At 45.6% G+C, this 19082-nt stretch overlaps 2 protein-coding genes across 4 annotated transcripts in view; both read left to right on the top strand.

The window, feature by feature from the left end:
• The first annotated feature begins 53 nt into the window (after positions 1-53).
• Positions 54-12027, top strand: HDAC3 (histone deacetylase 3). Of its 2 annotated transcripts, XM_004381122.2 has the most exons (15): positions 54-160; positions 269-351; positions 1608-1750; positions 4923-5004; positions 5134-5190; positions 5312-5367; positions 5740-5873; positions 6373-6453; positions 6801-6874; positions 7035-7099; positions 8300-8389; positions 8535-8593; positions 8827-8906; positions 9223-9380; positions 10680-11326. In XM_004381122.2, the coding sequence occupies exons 1-15, from the start codon at positions 106-108 to the stop codon at positions 10747-10749; spliced, it is 1287 nt and encodes a 428-aa protein (XP_004381179.1). In that variant the 5' UTR covers positions 54-105; the 3' UTR covers positions 10750-11326. The 2 variants fall into 2 exon arrangements, with proteins under 2 accessions (XP_004381179.1, XP_023591403.1); XM_023735635.1 differs by lacking the exon at positions 5134-5190 and having other exon boundaries at positions 56-160; positions 10680-12027.
• Positions 12028-13342: 1315 nt separating this feature from the next.
• Positions 13343-19082, top strand: part of DIAPH1 (diaphanous related formin 1) — a 116563-nt gene continuing 110823 nt past the window's right edge. Inside the window, exon 1 of one of the 2 annotated variants that reach the window (XM_023735634.1) lies at positions 13343-13501. In XM_023735634.1, the coding sequence (XP_023591402.1) occupies positions 13385-13501 (117 nt within the window). In that variant the 5' untranslated portion in view covers positions 13343-13384. The remainder of the gene's footprint in view (positions 13502-19082) is intronic. The other variant, XM_023735633.1, reaches the window with a different exon arrangement.

Below are 19082 nucleotides of genomic sequence, written 5' to 3'. Positions count from 1 at the left end.
CGGTTCCGCAGGGGCGGGCTGCGTGCTTACGCAGCACGCACGACCGGGGGTGGGGCTGGCGACTGGGCAGGCGGCGGAGGCGCGGGGCCTGGTCCCGTCGTCAGTATGGCCAAGACCGTCGCCTATTTCTACGACCCGGATGTAGGCAACTTCCACTATGGTAAGGGATCACGATTGTGCGCGAGGGGTTTCGGGACGCAGAGGTTTCGAGGCAAGGGCTGCAACCCCAGAGGTGGAAACTGACGAACTTTCTTCTCCCCACCCCCAGGGGCTGGACACCCTATGAAGCCCCATCGCCTGGCATTGACCCATAGCCTGGTTTTGCACTACGGTCTCTATAAGAAGATGATCGTGAGTCCCACTGCCTCTGCCGAGTGTTAGGGGTGGGGCCAGCTGTGGCCTGAGGGCTAGGTGGGCTGGGCTGAATGCATCAGGTGCAATCTGCATACGAAAAAAGGTGGAGGGGGGGTGTCTGGATGGAAGACAGCCGGAGCAACCTCCCTCCATCTCCAGAGTGTTGAGGATGGTGTTCTCTGACTTAATTGGAGTTACTTTTTCACTTCAGGTCAGCCACGCTTTGACTTCAGGTGGACCAGTCCTTGGCCTAGGGGTATGGTGGGGTAGGGCTGGTTTTAAGACCTGCTGTCTTCATCCCTAGCGTCTTAGTGTGTGGGTAGTGCTGTGGCCTCAAGGATGGGGGAGGGGCTGGACCACTGTACTTGAGTGTGGGGTTTACCCTCATTTCCCGCCCCTTCTCCTCATCTCGTCTTTCTACCTCGAAGATGCTAGAGCTCTAGAGGGAGGACCCAGCAGCCCTGGTGTAAATGTATATGTGTGTATGGAGGGGGACAGGAGATATCCTGGGCATCTCCTTTCCAACCTAGAACACCACTACTCAAACCTTCATCTCCCAGACATAACGCGTGATTTGGGATTATAATAGTTAGGCCTAAGTATTGTAAGGGGAATTGTGTATTGTGAGGGGAATTGGTCAACAATATGAATGAGTGTCCACTGCTTGTGCTGAGGCACAGACAAGTGGATCGGTCATGAAAAAGACTGAAGTGATGTTAATGCATTATATATACCTGTGTGCATTTTTTAGAGAGGGAAAAACTGCGTTGTTCTTGCCCAATTTCCAAAGGGGCATATGAACTACCCAAAAGATACTAAATCTCTGGTTTAGCCCTTTTGAGTTTTAATTAGAAGGTTGTCATATACCTCATATTATTTGACTCTAGAATGAAGAAAAATCCAGGGAAGAGATGAGTGTGGAGAAAACCAGGAGTAAGAGACTCAGGGAATATGGCAAGGTGATCTGGGCTCAAAGTTGAGAAGGCAGAAGAGGCTGGGCTGGAGGTGGGAACGAGGAAGCAAGCCCAGTGGTCTTCAGGAGGTTTGATCCTAATAATCCATTTGGCTAATCAGAGCCTCTCTTCTTCAGGCCCAGACCGACCTTTGCCTCATAGAGTAACAAGGATTGGCATGGTGTGGCGACTGCTGAGTGTGGTCTTGAACAGTGGCCAGGGTTGGGTTCACTGTGAGCAGTCTCAGCCCCATGAGTGGGGCTGACCCTGCCGGGGTTCATCTTGTGTCTCCATCCCGAGGTCTTCAAGCCATACCAGGCCTCCCAGCATGACATGTGCCGCTTCCACTCTGAGGACTACATCGACTTCCTGCAGAGAGTCAGCCCCACCAATATGCAAGGCTTCACCAAGAGCCTTAATGCCTTCAATGTGGGTGATGACTGGTGAGAGGACTGGGACTTGTGATGCTAGGCACTTCAAAGGAGGGGAATACTTGAGTGAGGTCTTGTGGCAACAGCAATGGAAAGCTAAGAAGTGGGCTTACTTATCAGTGAATCATCGTTTTCTCATTTGTTTATTCAGCAAATGTTTACTGATCATTTGCTGTAGGCCAGATCTGGTGCTAAGTGCCAGGGATACAAAGATGAGCAAAAACAAAAGTAAAAAAAGCTAGGGGGTGGGGATAGGCAATCATGGAGCTTGCAGTCTAGTGAGGAGAGCAATCATCTAATCTACAAGTAAATTTAGTATTGTGGTTGTGCCACAAGGAAGGAAGAGGTACATGACAGACTATGAGAGTGTATAGTTGGGAGAATAATCTAGTTTAGTGGGGGGGGGGGGCTGGTCAGGAACACTTCCTAGAGGAAGTAACAATGATTGAACTGAAATCTGAAGAAAGAGCAGGAGGTGATTAGGTGAAAGGGAGTTGGGTAGATAGAGGGGGAGGGGAGCATATAGTGAGCAGTGAGGACTACATGTGTTAATGGTCTGTGGTAGGATAGAGTATGACTCATCTGAGGAACAGAAAAAAGGTTGAGTGCTGAATGTGAAGAGGAGAGTGATCTGAATCAGGTTAAAGAGATAGGTATGGCCTGACGGTGTAGAGAGGAAACCATGGTGGCGTAGTGGTTAAGAGCTACGGCTGCTAACCAAAAGGTCGACAGTTCAAGTCTACCAGGTGCTCCTTGGAAACTCTATGGGGCAGTTCTACTCTGTCCTGTGGGGTTGCTATGAGTTGGAATTGACTCGACGGCAACAGGTTTGGTTTTGGGGTTATGTAGAGAGGAGCACTGGGCAGTGGTTAAGCACTCAGCTGTCGGTGGTTCGAACCCACCAGCCATCCTGAGGGAGGAAGATGTGGTAGTCTGCTTCTGTAAAGATTACAGCCTTGGAAACCCTATGGGCCAGTTCCACTCTGTTCTATTGGGTCACTCTGAGTCAGAGTCATCTCAACAGCAGGGTTTTTTTATATATATATATATATATATTATATATTTATATTTATATATATTATATATATATATATTATGTAGAGGGAAGCAACCAAAGTGTTTTTAAAAGTAAGGGGGGTGATTTGACATGATCAGGTTTACAGTGAACTTATACATAAGTAGAAGACTCAAGGCTAGGTGCTATGGGAGAGGAATGGAGTGGACATGATCCTTGCTTGCATTCTAGTATACATCCATGAAAAGACAGTAACCATAACAGCTATCACTTACTTTTTTTTTTGTATTTTTAAATTTAGGGAAAATTTCAAACATTTTTAAAAGAATAGTGCACTTATCTTCAACAATTATGAACACATGGACAATCTTGTTTCATCTATACCTTCTCAGGTTAGATTATTTTTAAGCAAATTCTAGGTGTCACATCCTTTCATCCGTAAATATTTTATTATGTATCTTCAAATGATTTTTTTTTAAGGTTATAACCACAGTATCGTCATCACACCTAAAAAATGAATAGTAATTCCTTAACATCACACATGCAGTCAGTCTTCAAATTTCTCCAATTGTCTCATAATTTTTTCCCCCAGTAGGTTTGTTTAAATCAGGACCTAAACAAAGTTCTCCCATTGGACTTGGTTGACATATCTCTTAAGATTTTTAATCTGTAGCTTTCCCCCTCTCCTCCTTGAATTTATGTCTTGAAGAAACCAGGTTGTTGGTCCTGTAGAGTTTCCTCCAACAACTCCCATTTATTGAGTACTTACTCTGCTGGGTACTGTGCTGAGGGGTGCTGGTACAGCCACTTAATTCTCATGCCAGCCCTGTGATGTAATAATCCTTTTCCCAGTGTTATGCATGAGTAAACTGAGGTTTGGGGAGATTTAGGTAACTTACCCTGAGTCACATAACTGGTCAGTGGAGATGGCAGGATGCAGATCCAGAGCCCATGTTTTTAAACTACTACACTAATCTGTTTCCCTGAAAGATCCTAACCAACAGAAGCAATCTGGGCTGGAGGATAGAGGCCAACTCTTTAGGCTGGCATTGAGCACGTTCCCAACCTTATCCCCATCCTGCTGCCTAGGATGCCTTCCTGGAATGCCCTTTGTTCTCCATTCAGCTTTGCCATGGCCTTCCCAGCCTTCATACCACCTCCATGACGCCTTTCCTGACCACACCAGCCCACAGAGCTCTGTCCTTCTGCATATACTGTGCTGCTCATGTGGTGTTCAGTCACATGCTGTCTAGGGAGGTTTCTTGTTTTTGTTGCTATATCTGAGTTCACTTTATAGGTCTGGGATTGCATTCAGCCCTTGGGCCACAGGTGGGGCCCTGTAGATGCTCTTTGTGCAGTTAGGAAGTGCTACCATTTGATGACTTGCACTGCGTTTGGCAGACTCTCAGACTTAAGCTACAGTTGTGTTTATCTGGTCTTCAGATGAGAATCGGAGGTTTTCCTTCCTTTTAATTTGTTTTGATTGTCTTCAAAGTAATCTAATATACAAGCCAAATTGTACCACAAGGCTTTTAATGGAAAAAAAAAAAGCAGTCTGAGACCCATCCCTTCTACCCATAAATCCCTCTCTCCAGTGGCAGCTACTTTCAGCTCCTGTAGCTATTTCTTCTGGTATTAATCTTTGGATTTCAAAATAATAATACAAACCTGCTATTACCAATGCTAACCTATAATACGTAAGTAATGCCTACTTTGCACCAGGTACTATTCGAAATGCTTTACAGCTGTTGTTGCTAGGTTGTTGTTAGACTAGAACTGTCTCATAGGGTTTTCTAGGCTGTAGTCTTTACAGGAGCAGATTGTCAGGTCTTTCTTCGTGGAGCTGCTAGGTGGGTTCAAACAGCCAACCTTTCGGTTAGCAGCTGAGTGCTTAACTGTTGTGCCACCAGGGCTCCTTATACGTTATATACCTTCTTATTCTCTAAATGTATATTTGATACCCCTTAAGTCTTTATTATGTCGCTGGGCTTGGTACATGCTTTGTCTTCAAATATTTGTTGTATAAATTTGCAAATAGCTTAGGAGTATAGGAAGGGGAAGACAGAGTTATTGAAGAATGGAGATTGGAGGGGATTGGGGTGAGGAAAAAGGTTTAGGAAGGTGCCAGACAGAGGCAGGAGGGTTCCAACTGGCTCCTCTCCCCTGCAGCCCAGTGTTTCCCGGGCTCTTTGAGTTCTGCTCCCGTTACACAGGCGCATCTCTGCAAGGAGCAACCCAACTGAACAACAAGGTGGCTATAACCCTGAGTCCTGTTCCCCCTTTCCCCTGGGTCCCTGAACTCAGGGCTTTAGCTCTGACCCTGGACTCCCAGCTTTAAGGTGGGCTGAGGGGGACTGTGAGTTGGGTATTTGCTTTTCAGATCTGTGATATTGCCATTAACTGGGCTGGTGGTCTGCACCATGCCAAGAAGTTTGAGGTGAGTGAGGAGGTAATGGGGGAGACAATGGCCACCCTAGGGTATGTAGTCAGGATGGCAGAGGGGGACATCTGGGTGGAGGAATTGTTCCTCTCTTTATAAAACCACTGTTTTGCCATAGGCCTCAGGCTTCTGCTATGTCAATGACATTGTAATCGGCATCCTGGAACTGCTCAAGTAAGTAACCCAGGAAGAGATGGAGGGCTTATGAGACTCTTGGCTGAAGCAGTTCCTCAGACTCTGCTCTGACCTCACTAGCTTCTCCTGAGTTCTTGATGCTCTGCTCAGCTGCCTCTTCCTCTGCTCTGCTGCAGATTCCTGGCCGCCTACTCACATTTCAGCCTTCTCTGCACATCCCTCTCCTGTCCCTGCCTCCAGGCTGGAGCCCCAGGGTTGCCCTTAGGGAACTGGTGGGATTAAGTTTCAGGTGATTTAGGTAGAAGCAGACTGTTTATAATTCCAGAGCCCATGTTTGGGATGAGTGTGTTGGTTGGTTTTTCTCCCTGGGGCTCCCCTCTGCCTCAGACTCTGGCTTTGCCCTCACCCCAGGTACCACCCTCGGGTGCTCTACATCGATATTGACATCCACCATGGTGATGGGGTTCAGGAAGCCTTCTACCTCACTGACCGGGTCATGACAGTGTCCTTTCATAAATACGGAAATTACTTCTTCCCTGGTACAGGTATGGGAATAGGGATTACTCTCCCCTTTGCAACCTTAAGCTTTTTACCATGACTGCCTCCTTCTCAGCCTTCAGGTCTCAGCTTAGATGTCACCTCCTCAGAGAAGCCTTCCTTGACCACCCCAGTTAAAGTAATCACTTCCTTCCCCATTGCTCTGTCACATCACTGTTTCTTTCAAAGCACTCACTACTATTTGTATTTATTGTGGTGGTGGTTTGTTTACAGTCTCCCTCCTCATTGTCCCCACCACCAAGAACATAAGCTTGCTGGAATTTCATTAGTCTCATTAGTTCTGTTTACCAGTGCCATAGTAGGTCCTCAAAAAAATGTTTGTTGAGTGAATGTAAGCTGCAAGAGACTTAGTGGCTCTAGGGAGTCTGTGGAAGCATGTAGATGTAGTGAGAGGCCTTCAGAGTATGGGTTGGAGTTGAAGCAGCTGGGTTGTGGGTGCCCCCTATGCATAGCTTCCAGTATCTCTTCCCCCTTACTTCCCTGTAGGTGACATGTATGAAGTTGGGGCAGAGAGTGGTCGCTACTACTGTCTCAATGTGCCCCTGCGGGATGGCATCGATGACCAGAGTAAGTGCTGCAGATTTTTCCCTGCTCACTGCCCCTTCTTTCTCTCCTTGAATTAACCTCTGCTTGGAATTGTCTACTGTTGGGCCAGGTGTCCTTAAGGACGAATGGCCTTCTGAGGGACCATGAACCCCCTGGAAATTGTATGCAGCATATTGTGTGTATGTGCATTTTTCTGGGGTAAGGGTCACTGGCTTTCATCAGTCACTCAGAGGGGTTTGGGACCCCCACCAGAAGTTCAGAACCAGTGGTTTCCTGGGCTACATGCTCTCTCAACCCCCATTTTCCTTTTGTTCCCTGTCTCCCCATCCCCTTGGGGTGCCAGGTGCCCATCTTTGGCCCTCTCCCAGGTTACAAGCATCTTTTCCAGCCAGTTATCAACCAAGTAGTGGACTTCTACCAACCCACATGCATTGTGCTCCAGGTAATGCTGTCATTTCCCCCTTGGAAGAGCTCTGTCTGGGCTTGCGGTGGGGAGTGGGAAGAGGAGATGCTCTGGATTTGTGGGGAAGGGACGTGAAGAACATCTGTGGTGCTCTGATCAGTTACCTCACTGCAGCTGTCTGGGGTTTCGCTTTTTGTAGTGTGGAGCTGATTCTCTGGGCTGTGATCGATTGGGCTGCTTTAACCTTAGCATCCGAGGACATGGGTGAGACTTACCCTCCTTCCATTCCCGCAGGTTTTCAAGTGGCCTGGAATCCAATACATGGTGTGGTAGTGGTTGGGGAGTGGGCCTCACCTCTTCTTGGGAATGAAAAATAGCTACAAATTGTTCTCAAACCAGAAATGTCACCTGGAACAGAGGTCCCTAGCTGGTCATTCATTCTAAATAGGATTTTGTGACACACCTATCGTGTTTAAAAGATGGAGATACAGTGGGGAATCAAGCAGACAAGTTCTCTCCTCCCATGGAGTTTATAGTTTAGGAAACAGACAAAAAATAAGTAAGCAAACAAAATAATTAGAGTGTTATAAAGCCTATGAAGCAAAATTAAAAAAAAAAGAAGAAAGTTAAGACACAGGATAACAGTGGGAACCTACTTTAGATAACCTGATTGAAAGGATTTCCTGAGGAGGTGAAATTTGAGCTGAGGCCTGAGTGCTAAGAAGTAGCCAGCTAAGAGGAACAGAGGGAAATCTGTCCCAGGCAGGGAAGAGCTGGTGTAGTGGAGGAGATGAAGTAAAACCAGCAAGGCAGGAACACAGCTAGCTGGAGGTGGCTTGAGGGGAGGTCTAAGGAGTCAGCTGTGGTGAGATTGCGTAGGGTCTCTAGGCCCCGGTAAGGAGTTTGAATCATACTCCAGATATGATGGGACACTACTGATGGATTTTAAGCTGGGAGGTGACATGATCCAAATTGTGTTTTAAAGTGACTGCTCTGGCTTCTGAACGGACAAAGGCTTGGCGGGGAGGGGAACAGGCGTGGAAGTGGGGAGACCAGTTAGGAAACTATTGGTGTTGTCTAGGCTGGAGATGTGGTGCCTATGCTAAGGTGAGGTTGTGGGGATGGAGAGAAGTAGATGGTTTGAGTTATATTTTGGAAGCTATAACTGGCAGGACTTAGTGGTGCATTAATGAGGATAGTTGATTAACAGGTGGGGTGCCACAGAGGGTGTTGAGCTGGACAGAGGTGCACTTATTTTAAACTTTTTATTGAGATACAACAGATATACAATGAAGTACACAAATCTTAAGGGTATAATTCGTTGAATTTCAGCACCCAGATTGAGATACAGAACATTTATCACTCCCCAGAAGGCTCCCATGTCCCCCTTTCCAGGCAATACCTAGGATGTGTACTTTGGCTTTTGATAACATCCTCTACCCATTCCTCTGGTTCTTTTAACAGGGAATGCGTCGAATACGTCAAGAGCTTCAATATCCCTCTGCTGGTGCTAGGTGGTGGCGGCTATACTGTCCGAAATGTTGCACGCTGCTGGTGAGCACCCTGACTGAGTTTTCTCCTTCCCTCTTGACCAGTGTCCAGTGTTTGAGTGAAGGGCTTCCTGAGAGCTGGCCTGCTGGTTCTTCAGCACAGTTGCTCAGCCTGCTCCCCCTCCCCGCCTCTGCCCGGTTGCTTTCAGGACTTATGAGACGTCACTGCTGGTAGAAGAAGCCATTAGCGAGGAGCTTCCCTATAGTGGTAAGGATCACCCCAGGATACCTCCACAACAGTAAGTCCATTTTCATAAGACCCCAGGCAAATGGGAAATTTGACTCTCTCAGAGCTCTGCAGACTAAACCCCTAGGCTCAGAGCAGGGAAAAGATGGGGATCTGGATGGAAAAGAAGGAGATTGGGGATTCCTGGGCCCTGCCTAGACCTTTATTCTCTCATTCTGAGCCATACTCTCTCTTCCTAACCTCCCCACCTCAAGAATACTTCGAGTACTTTGCCCCGGACTTCACGCTCCATCCAGATGTCAGCACCCGCATTGAGAATCAGAACTCACGCCAGGTCAGCAGCTTGGAGAAGCTGAGCGCAACAGTGGGGGAGGCTAGGAGGGGTTCAGGATGTGGAAGTAGGAGAAAACAGAGAAGAGATGGAAGTTCTAAACCATCACTATTATCACTGTTACCAGCTAGGAGGCAGCCGAGATTAAAGTAGAAGCAGTCGGGGCTGGGAGGAGGGACATTTGTCAGCTAGGGGACCTGAACTAGAGATACCCACTGGGATTAAAACTAGAACAGTAGGGGTGACAAATGCTTAGAAGGGTGGATGCTCTGAGAATCCCTGTGGACTGCTTAATGCCCTATTTCTTATCCCTAACCAGTATCTAGACCAGATCCGCCAGACAATCTTTGAGAACCTGAAGATGCTGAACCACGCACCTAGTGTCCAGATTCATGATGTGCCCTCAGACCTCCTGACCTATGACAGGACTGATGAGGCTGATGCAGAGGAGAGAGGTCCTGAGGAGAACTACAGCAGGTCTGGGGCCAGGACCTGAGGGCAGAGGGTTCCAGCAGGCTCGTGGGGGAGGATTTAGGGGGAAAAAGTAGATCAGCTTTATTTAATTGTTCCTGGCTCTCCTCCTTTAGTATGCCTACTGCTTGGTCTGCTATAACTCCCCCACTCTTTTTCTTCCCCGTTTTTAATTATTACAAAAGTAATGCATATTCATTGTAAAAATTTCAAACAGCACCGAAATAGATTAAGTTTGCTTTCACACAATCCTAAACTCAGTCCACAGAAATAACCACTGTTAATAGTTTGATTTGTATTTTTTCAGATAGACTTTTTTATATAGGTTACAAGTATACTATTGTAGCTGTACATATAAACACACATATATACTCTCAGAGATTGTTTGTGCATTTTCGTTTTTGTTTTAGATACAAGTAGGATCATTCTATGCATGTTGCTGTATAACTTTAAGTTGGCTTTTTTTTTTTAAACAAAGCAGCGTATTTCTCCATGTCAATATATATAGATCTGCTGCATTATTTTATCAGCCATATAATATTCCATTGTATGGACATAGTGTTATATAACCAGTTACCATTGATGGACATTTTGATTATTTTCCATTTTTTTCACTATTATAAAGAAAGTAGTAAAGAACCCCCTTATACAAATATCCTTGCGTGCTTGTTTGAGTACTTCAGTGGGTTGGATTCCTAGAATTGTTGCTACTAGGTCAAAGGCTGTGCTTGCTAAATATGTTTATTTTTGTTACCCAATTACCTTCCAAAGTCTATAGCATTTTACTCGTTCTTTCCAGGTCAGTGCCTGCATGCTGTTCTCTAATGCCCTGGTCCACTCCTTCTCAGACTTCAGGACCTACCCTCTTAGAAAAACCTTCCTTAATTATCCTGGCTCAAATTTCATCCTTTTCCTTCCATCACTCTCAGTCATGTCACTTTATTTCATTTTATTCATGGTATTTTCCACCATCTGAAATTATCGTATTTATTTATTTCTTTTGTTAGTTATTGTCACTTTCATTTATTAGGTAAGCTTTTTGAGAGTAGGCAGAAACCTTGTCTGGCCTATTTTCTACTGTATTGCTAAGGCCTATGACAGTGTCTGGCTCAGAGTAGCTTCCTCAGTAAATGATTATTGAGCACATGAATGGATCAATGGATAGCAGTGAGTCTCTACCAGTAGGAGGAGAGTAGTGGTTCCCTGACAGAGGGGGCCTGAGAATGGCTCCAGAGAGAGTGCTTCTGTGGGAGAAGATTGGAACTTGGAGAGTGGGACGCTGACTTCTCTCCCTTTGCTTTGCAGGCCAGAGGCACCCAATGAGTTCTATGATGGAGACCATGACAACGACAAGGAAAGCGACGTGGAAATTTAAGGGCGGCTGGGAATGCTCTGTGCCAAGGAATTCCTTTTCACCTCTTGGTTGGGCGAAGGGAGAAGGTGTGGCTCCGCAGTCCTGGACTGGTCACCCGCAGGGTTTGTTACCAACTCTGGGGAAGGGTTTGGAGACCACATCTGGTTATAGACCAATTATCCTTCCCCTTTCCTTTCCCTCCCAAGGCCTGACAGCGATACCTGTTAGGGAGGGGACAGAGGCAAGGACAACTGCCCTGGGTCATTTTGGGCAGTGAGCCCTAGAGGCCAGTCCTTAGCCCCTCTGGCCCCCTTACTCCTTCCCTGCTTCCCTCCAACCACAGATCTTTAAGACTGAAGGGGTAGGCAGGACTGAGGTTGCCTCTGCTTCCTCCTCTCCTGGGTTCTGCTGCAGGCCTTGCTTCCAGGGCAGGTGAAGAGAGAGCTTTTCAGAGGGCTCTGGCTTCGTAACAACAGAGGGAAGTGCGGTTTTGAGTAGGGGGAGGATATGGAAATGTCATGTTCTAATTTTTTTGGCTTTATGTCCATTTTACTACTGTTCTTATCCAATAAATCAAGTTGGTATTTTTTGTACCTTTTGCTTTTCTGGGAATACTCTTTATTCTTGCTAGCTGTCCATGTATGAAGGGAAGGGGAAATGGGAGTGATGATGCATATAATTAAAACCATAGTTAGCATTCATTCAGCACTTATTCAGTGTTAGGCCCTGTGCATGTGTTCTACATGTGTGACATGGATTATTTTACTCATATATAGGGAGTTAGTAATAGAGCGTTCTGTTAAGAGTTAGATAAACCTGCACAGATCACTAGTTTAAGAGGAGTAGAAGATGACTCCAGGGTTTTGAACCTGGGTGTTTGGAATAACAATGCTAGTTGGTGAAGATACATTGACATGAAACATGTCAAGTGCATAGCACAGTGCCTGACAAGTAGTTACTTATTATCTTAACTGTCTATGTAAAAAGCAATCCTAGATACTGTAGTAGCCACTGGGAGAGTTTACAATGCAGTAAGGGAGAGTTAGAGATTCATATGAAGTTGATAAATGTTATAGCAGATATAGACAGTGATAGAATAAAGAAGAATAGATGGGTCACTCTTTCCGTCCTTTGATCCTGTCTGTTTCACAACACCCTAGCTTAGAAAATAAGTAGCTTTTGAACTTTGTTTTGGACAAGTTGAGTTTGAAGTGTGGGCTGTACAGGTCGATGCAGCTTTCCATCAGGCAATTAGAAGGTCTGGAACATGAGAGATGAAGGCCAGATTTAGAAGCCATCCAGTTTGGCATAGTCCCTGCTATATACCAGGCTAAGCACTCGGGGTACCACTGACTCTACCCTCCAGGAATGTACACTTGAAATCTTTTGCCAGGTGTGGTCAAGATAATTCAGTCCATACTGTGAGGGCCTACTGGGTGCCAGTTACTTTTCATACAAGGGACAGAGGTAGCTGGGAGAGTAGATGAAATTGCTGAAAAAGAAAGTCACACCGGAAGAACAAAGAACACACTCATGGAGAACACTTGTCTTCACTCATGTTTGGTTTATGTCAGTGGGGAGTCCTGGTTAAACAGTTTGGCGGTCAGACTAACCTGGTTTTAAATTTTTTATTACTTAATTACCTGTGCTTAGGCAAGTCGCTTTGCTTCGGTAAAGATTTACAGCCTTGGAAACCCTGTGGGGCAGTTCTACTCTGTCCTTTAGGGTCGCTATGAGTCGAAATCAACTCAGTGGCAATGGATTTGGTTTGGTTTTAGCCAAGTCTCTTTCCTATCTGTAAACTGGAGAGTCTAGTAGAACTTATCACATGTGATTGTTAGGATTTCTTTGAGTGTTTTGCACAGTGCCTGGCATAAAGCAAGTGTACAGTAAATGGTAACTGTAATTGTGTAGGCCAATGTTTGCAATAACTAGTTTACTCAGATTAGAAACAGAACTAGAAAGTATTGAACTTGGGATTCAGAATGAGGTACCCTAACTCCAGAGCTAGTCTGGTTCAGAGTCTGGCCCTTCTGGACCAAGCCCTATTCTTGGCACATAATTCAATAAATGGTAGCTGTCTTTTTTTTTTTTTTTAAATGTGCTCCATGGGTATTGCGCATATAAAAACTGTATTATCCCAGGAAGTCTAGCACTAAATCTTCTGCCACAGTAAACAGTCACAATGCTGCATTTTTGGTTCAGATATTAATATCCTGGTCTGAGGTATAAGCAGGTCCAGGCTTGACAGCCACGTGGGCGCTGCGTGGGACCTGGGAGACCTGCGCAGCGCCGCTCCATCCGCCAGGGGGCGCGGCTACGGTACCGCCTAGGATTGCTGCACCGCCCACTCGCCACCCCCCCACGTGGGTCCGAATGGTTAGGCCCGCCGGGCAGGTAGCTCCCCTCCACCCCCCTCCCTTCTCCCATTGGTAGGGACTGCGGGTCCGGGCGGAAGTGGGGCAGGCGGGCGGGAGCGAGGCGTCGTCGTTGTATATTCATGAGGCGCGCGCAGCCCGGCATGCTAATGAGGCGGGGCGCGGCGGCGGGCTAAGGAGCTGTTGGGTGGCGGCGGCGGCGGCGGCGGTGGCGGGCGCGGAGCGGCCGGGCGGAAGCGGCGTAGGCGCGGGGGTCACCAGACAGCACGAACCGGGACATGGAGCCCCCCGGCGGGGGCCTAGGGCCCGGCCGCGGGACCCGGGACAAGAAGAAGGGCCGGAGCCCGGACGAGGTGCCTGCGGCGGGCGGCGACGGCGGCAAATCCAAGAAATTTGTGAGTGTCCCTCCCACCCCGCTCCCTCTACCGGACAGCGTAGCGGTCCTCAAGACCCGGGATCCCTGCAACAGACCCCAGGAGCGCCCTCCTGTCTCTCAGGAGCCGCCCCCGCGGCTTCCTTCTTCGTTTTGCTTGGTCCTCAGCTTCACAGCCCTACATCCTCCCCGTCCAGGACCTCGGGAAGCCCCGAAGTCCCACCCGGCTCTTGCCCCGGCAGCCTCGGGGCTTCTTCACTCCCCAGCCCGCACGTTCTGCCCTCCCACCCGGTAGCCCGGGCCGGCTCTCAGCCTCACCTCTGGTCTCCTAGTCTCACTTCCTTTTTTCTTCCTCTATTACCCGAACACGCCTTCTCTATCTTGACCCCGTGTGCTTTTCTGGGTTTATTTTTTCTTATTACCCTTCCCCCCTTTTTGGTATTCTCTTATTTCCTTTTCCAAAAGGTCAGTTCCTTCCTGATGATTGATCCCTTTCACCTGCTAACTTTCCTCCCGCCCAGTCCCCCATCTGGGCCCACAGCCCGGTGCCACCTGATAATCCTTCCCCTCAGGAATGTTACCTGACTTGGGCCCTATCTTCCCTCCTCCTTTGGACGTTTGTCCTTGCGATTACAGGTCCTCCGGTGGTTCGATCATGACGTTCATTTGCTTCCCAATATTTCTCTATCCAAAGAACCTGTCCCTTTGCCCTGTTGCTTATTACTTTTCAGAGGGTTAGAACTTCTCTGGCAATTATGCCCGTCTTGATTTAGGATGATGATAAACCTCTCCCATGGGGGAGGAAGTTAGACTGCAAGTCCAAGAAGTTTGTGAGTAATTGAATTGCTTTCTATACATTTCCCATGATAACCATCTCCTCAACTCCTCTTCTCCCACCTCCTGTGCTCCAGGGCTGCTCACATCTCTTTTCCTATCTGTAGAAGAGTATAACTTTCCTTAGGTGCCAGTTACTTCCAATCCTAGTCTGAAGGAATATTAATGATATTCATGTAATCTTACAATATTTCAACCTTTTACCCATATTAAATCTTTCTTACTCCTCTCTCCAGGGAGTCATTTGTCTGCTTTTTATAAAAGCTTTGAAAGATACCAGGCATTGTCCAAGACAGGGAAAGAGTCTTGGATCTTAATCACTTGTTAGTTGTAACTGTAGTTGTTTAGTCTTCTCTCCCGGTAATCACGTCCCACTCCAGTATCTCTTTCTACTGACCAAAGGGCTTATCACTCTTTCCTTTTATCCCCGCCCTCCCAGCATTCTGACCCAACTCCACAAGTTTGGGAAGAAAACTGATAGTGATGGAAACTAGAAGAAAATCTTGTTTTGTGACCTAGAGGGTTGAGATGTGGCGAGTACTAAACAGAATTAAAATAGTGACTCACTTCTTCCTACCTATTTCTAGCAAGACCAGGTGCTCCTGGACTGGCCTTTGCACTGACTTACAGGCTATCAGTAACTGCCTGTTTTCATTTGATGAGCATATTTTTTTCCAGAAGTGGAGGGTTAATAAAAGTTACCTCCTTCTTTGGTGACTAAAGCAGCGTTTCCCTGTGTTTCTTTAGGGTAAGAATTGACCTGCTTGTTAGAAAGGTTCCCTTCTAAAACAGTTTGTATTCCTTCTGCTTCTGTGTCTTTTTGTTTTGATTTTGTTTCCATGGTATTGTTTGACGTTCCTAACCCGAATTCCAGCTATTCCTGCTGATTTATAGTGACCTCTGTGACTTGTAAATATTTTCAAGTCCTTAGTAAAACTTGATATGTGCTTTTGCTTTATTCAGCACTTGTGTTTCAGATTTGTGAAACTTACTAAATATATGGTGCTGTAGGGTGAGATACCTGTGGAAACTCCTTTTCACCTGTTTTTGGAATGTCAGTGGAATCTTGTATACGCTGAGTGGATTTGGCTGAGTGTTGTTGGTATTTGCTTTAGAGTGGGTGGAGCTGAACCCGGTTCTCTTTTTCTTTCTGAGGTGTTGGTTTTAACCCTTAACCTGCTGAATTTTTAAAAATAAGTTCAGGTAGTGGGGAGAGTTGCATTAGTAGCTAGAGGGTTGGAAGGTTTCAGGAAGTAGTGGTGCTTAACTCCTTTATTGCCAGGTATAACCTACCTCAAGGCAACAGAATATTCCGGCTTCCTCATTGCTTTTTATGAGAACTCTGTGGAAATGGAAGACTAGGAGGAGCATTGCAATCTACTTCTCTTTGTGTCTGTGTGTATGTATATGTGGGTGGGTGGAGTGGGCGAGAGTACTGGTGTGCTTTTGTCACCCATGGCTTAATTTTCTTGAACTACAGGCTAAAACTGAACTCAAAGCTGTTTCGCCTACTCCACCTTTTCTAGAGTGTGTCCTCTGGAAAAATCCGTTAGAGTGTACTTTATAAACCTACACTGGTTTGGACTAAGTGTGCCTGATGGTTATTTGTCTGCTTCTGAGGGGTTACTGATCCCTTTAGCTGCTACATACCTTTCTGAGCTTACGCAGGTTCTAAGTACAGATCAACTGATGAGAACACAGAGCTCACAAGATTGCTTAATATCTGCTGTTAGCCTCCAAGCCATCTTGTGGGGAAAGAAGATGGAATCTTAAGTTTAAAAAGTGGTTGGGTGTCATCTTTTAAAATATGTGATTGTTTGAGAGACACTGAAATGAGGGACTGAAGCCGGGCTGCTTGGTAATCTCCCTGGATTCTTCATGAGTCTGTTTTCCACTGGACCACGAGCATGTCCCTTCTCCAGCATCATTCCATTTCCTTTTGGAAGCTTAAAATGAAGGAAAATAAGAGGACTCTAAATGAACAGAATTTGGAGTGTTGCCTGACTTTTCTGCAGTGATAAACGTGGGTGTCAAATAGACTGATTTCTGAAATATGTGTCAGGGTTAAGTACAACCAGGATGTTAGGAAGCTGTAGAGTATTCCTGTATTGAGTAGACTGCATGCCTTCTCATACAATCTAGAAATTGATACATTGTAAGAGAGAATCTTGCTACCTGATTCAGCTAGGAGCATAATTTTGTAAAGCCTGAATTTTAGTGTGGGATTAGAGAGAATAGAAGATTATACTTTTTAAAATTTTGTTTGATTCTGGATGTCTATGCTGAATTATTACCACGTTGCAGTTTCCTGCCTCTCTAAAAGCAAAGTGATAGTGAGAGTATAGATGTTTAGTTGTAGACCTCCGTCCAAAATGAGAGCCATCAAAGATGAAGGATGCCAGGCAGAATTTTGAGCAGGTATTAGGAAAGGTAGTGTCTTAAGCTGAGTTCTCTAGAGAAGCAAAACCAGTGAAGTGCACACACATACACACACACACACAGAGAAAGAGAGAGAGATTTATCTCAAGGAAATAGCTCATGCGGTTGTAGAGCCTGGCAAGTCCCAAGTCCATGGGTCAGGCATCAGGCTGGAGGCTTCTCCTGACTCACATAGCTGCAGGGGCTGATGAACCCAAGATTAGCAGGTCATATGGTAGGCCGTTGACTCACAGGCTGCGAAGGCCGACGAATCCCAAGATCGGCTGGTAAGACGGCAGGCCGCTGGCTCAAGTCCCAAGAACTGGAAGTCAGATGATGACAGCATGGGTTTAGGATCCAGAGCAAGCAAGTGAGCTTTTTGCCAGAATGTCTGTTTTTATATTGGATGCAGGCCAAACCCCCAAGGAAACTCCCCTTACAACTGATTGGCTGATCACATCAGATAACATCATGGAGGAGGACTACATCATTACACAACTGCCAAATTACATCAATAACTGCCAAAATACATCATTACATAACTGCCGAACCACTGAGAATCATGGCCCAGCCAAGTTGAAACACAACCTTAACCATTACAGGTCGAGAATATGAAGGAAGTGGAGATGTTCAGGCAGAATTCTGCTTATCTTCTCTTAAACAAGACGTTAACTGTGATCCAAAAGGTCACAGAAAACCAACGTGTATACAGAGAGCTTTGTACAAGTCATGTGTTTTTTTGAAAGATGATAAAACACTGGGATTATTTAGTTTGAGAAGAGGGAGGAGAGCCTACAGGAGTGTTATTGAGATGTTTGAGATGACAGAATGATACCTTAAAAATTGGTGCACTCCTGCCTGCTTTGTCTTTAAAAACAGCCAAAGATAACGTTATATGTACTTGTCTCAAAGGAATTCCTTCCTCATAGGGGGTGAAGTGAGGGAGTGCCTTAGAGTTAAAATCATGCCTTGGGGGAGTTGGTAAATGTTAGAATACTTTTATAAGAAGAGCTGAAAATTTCATGACCTGAAAATTATATTTGTTATAAAAGCTAAGAAAATAGTAATAACTGAGAAATGACTTAACTTTGTTGATGGGTACATATGTTAGAATAGACTTATCTTCTATATGATAGAATAACCTTTAGTTATCCCCAGGACCGTTTTATAAATGGATCTCCAAGTTATTTTTGGAGAGCATTATATCTTTGGTGAGATGTAATAGTGGCTTAAAAAATAAGGTTATGCTACGTCTGATTTAGAAGAACAAGTTAAACTCATCTTTATTAATAAATACTAGGTACGTTAGAAAAACATGGGGTTTGTATATGCAGGTGTTGTTTTATTTCTCAGCTGAAATTATTCTTGGCTAGAAAAACCATTCCCATTTTGAAAGTGCTTTTTATCACTGAAGTATTTTTCTTTATTATTTGAGTCTCCTATTCTCAGTCACTTTTGTTTGAAAGCAATGGGGAAAAATTTACCTCTTTCCAACCAGCAAAGCATCATTTGGTGTTTGCTCCTAGTTAGGGTTAGGTGAGACAAAGTCAACTCTCTCTCCTTGTCCAACTGCCTAATATCCCCTTCCTCTTTGTTTTTATTCCCTCCCTGTTTTCTGTGGGGCTGATTAGAGCCCCATGAACAGCCAGGCCTGTGGTGAGTCAGGAGCAGTCATAGCTGTTGCCACTAAAATTACTTAAAACCCCCAAGCTAAAATTGAAAAGTTAAGCATATTTTAATCACTATGAACATATTTTACAATATTTTCTTCCTGTCTTTTTTTACAAACACCGTTTTTAGAATCAAGAAACTCTTTTTAAGGAAATAAAAGAATTACTGAAGGAAAAGAGAATTTTTTTTTCATTGTTGTAGTTTAAATGAAGTTTACATTTTAAGTTAGCCTCCCATACAAAAATTTATACATACATTGTTATGTGACCCTAATTGCTCTCCCCATACTGTGACAGCACACTCCTCCTTTCCACCCCTGATTCCCCATGTCCATTCAGCCAGCGCCGAGCCCTCTCTGCCTTCCCATCTCACCTCCTGACAGAAGCTGCCCGTTTAGTCTCTTGAATCTACTTGAGCTAAGAGGCACACTACTCACGAGTATCACTTTATGTCCCACAGTCCAGTCCAATCCCTGTCTGAAGAGTTGGCCTCTGAAATTCAGTTCTGAGCTGATAGAGAATCTGGGGGCCATGCTTTCCAGGGTTCTTCCAGTCTCATTCAGACTGTTAAGTCTGGTCTTCTTACTAGAATTTGAGTTCTGCACCCCACCTTTCTCCTGCCCCATCAGGGACTCTCTGTTGTGTTTCCTGTCAGGGCGGTCATTGGTGGTAGCCGGGCAC

The sequence above is a fragment of the Trichechus manatus genome, unplaced genomic scaffold, assembly GCF_000243295.1.
Source record: "Trichechus manatus latirostris isolate Lorelei unplaced genomic scaffold, TriManLat1.0 scaffold00080, whole genome shotgun sequence".
NCBI classification, from domain to species: Eukaryota; Metazoa; Chordata; class Mammalia; order Sirenia; family Trichechidae; genus Trichechus; species Trichechus manatus.
This window is presented reverse-complemented; position numbering and strand designations above follow the sequence as displayed.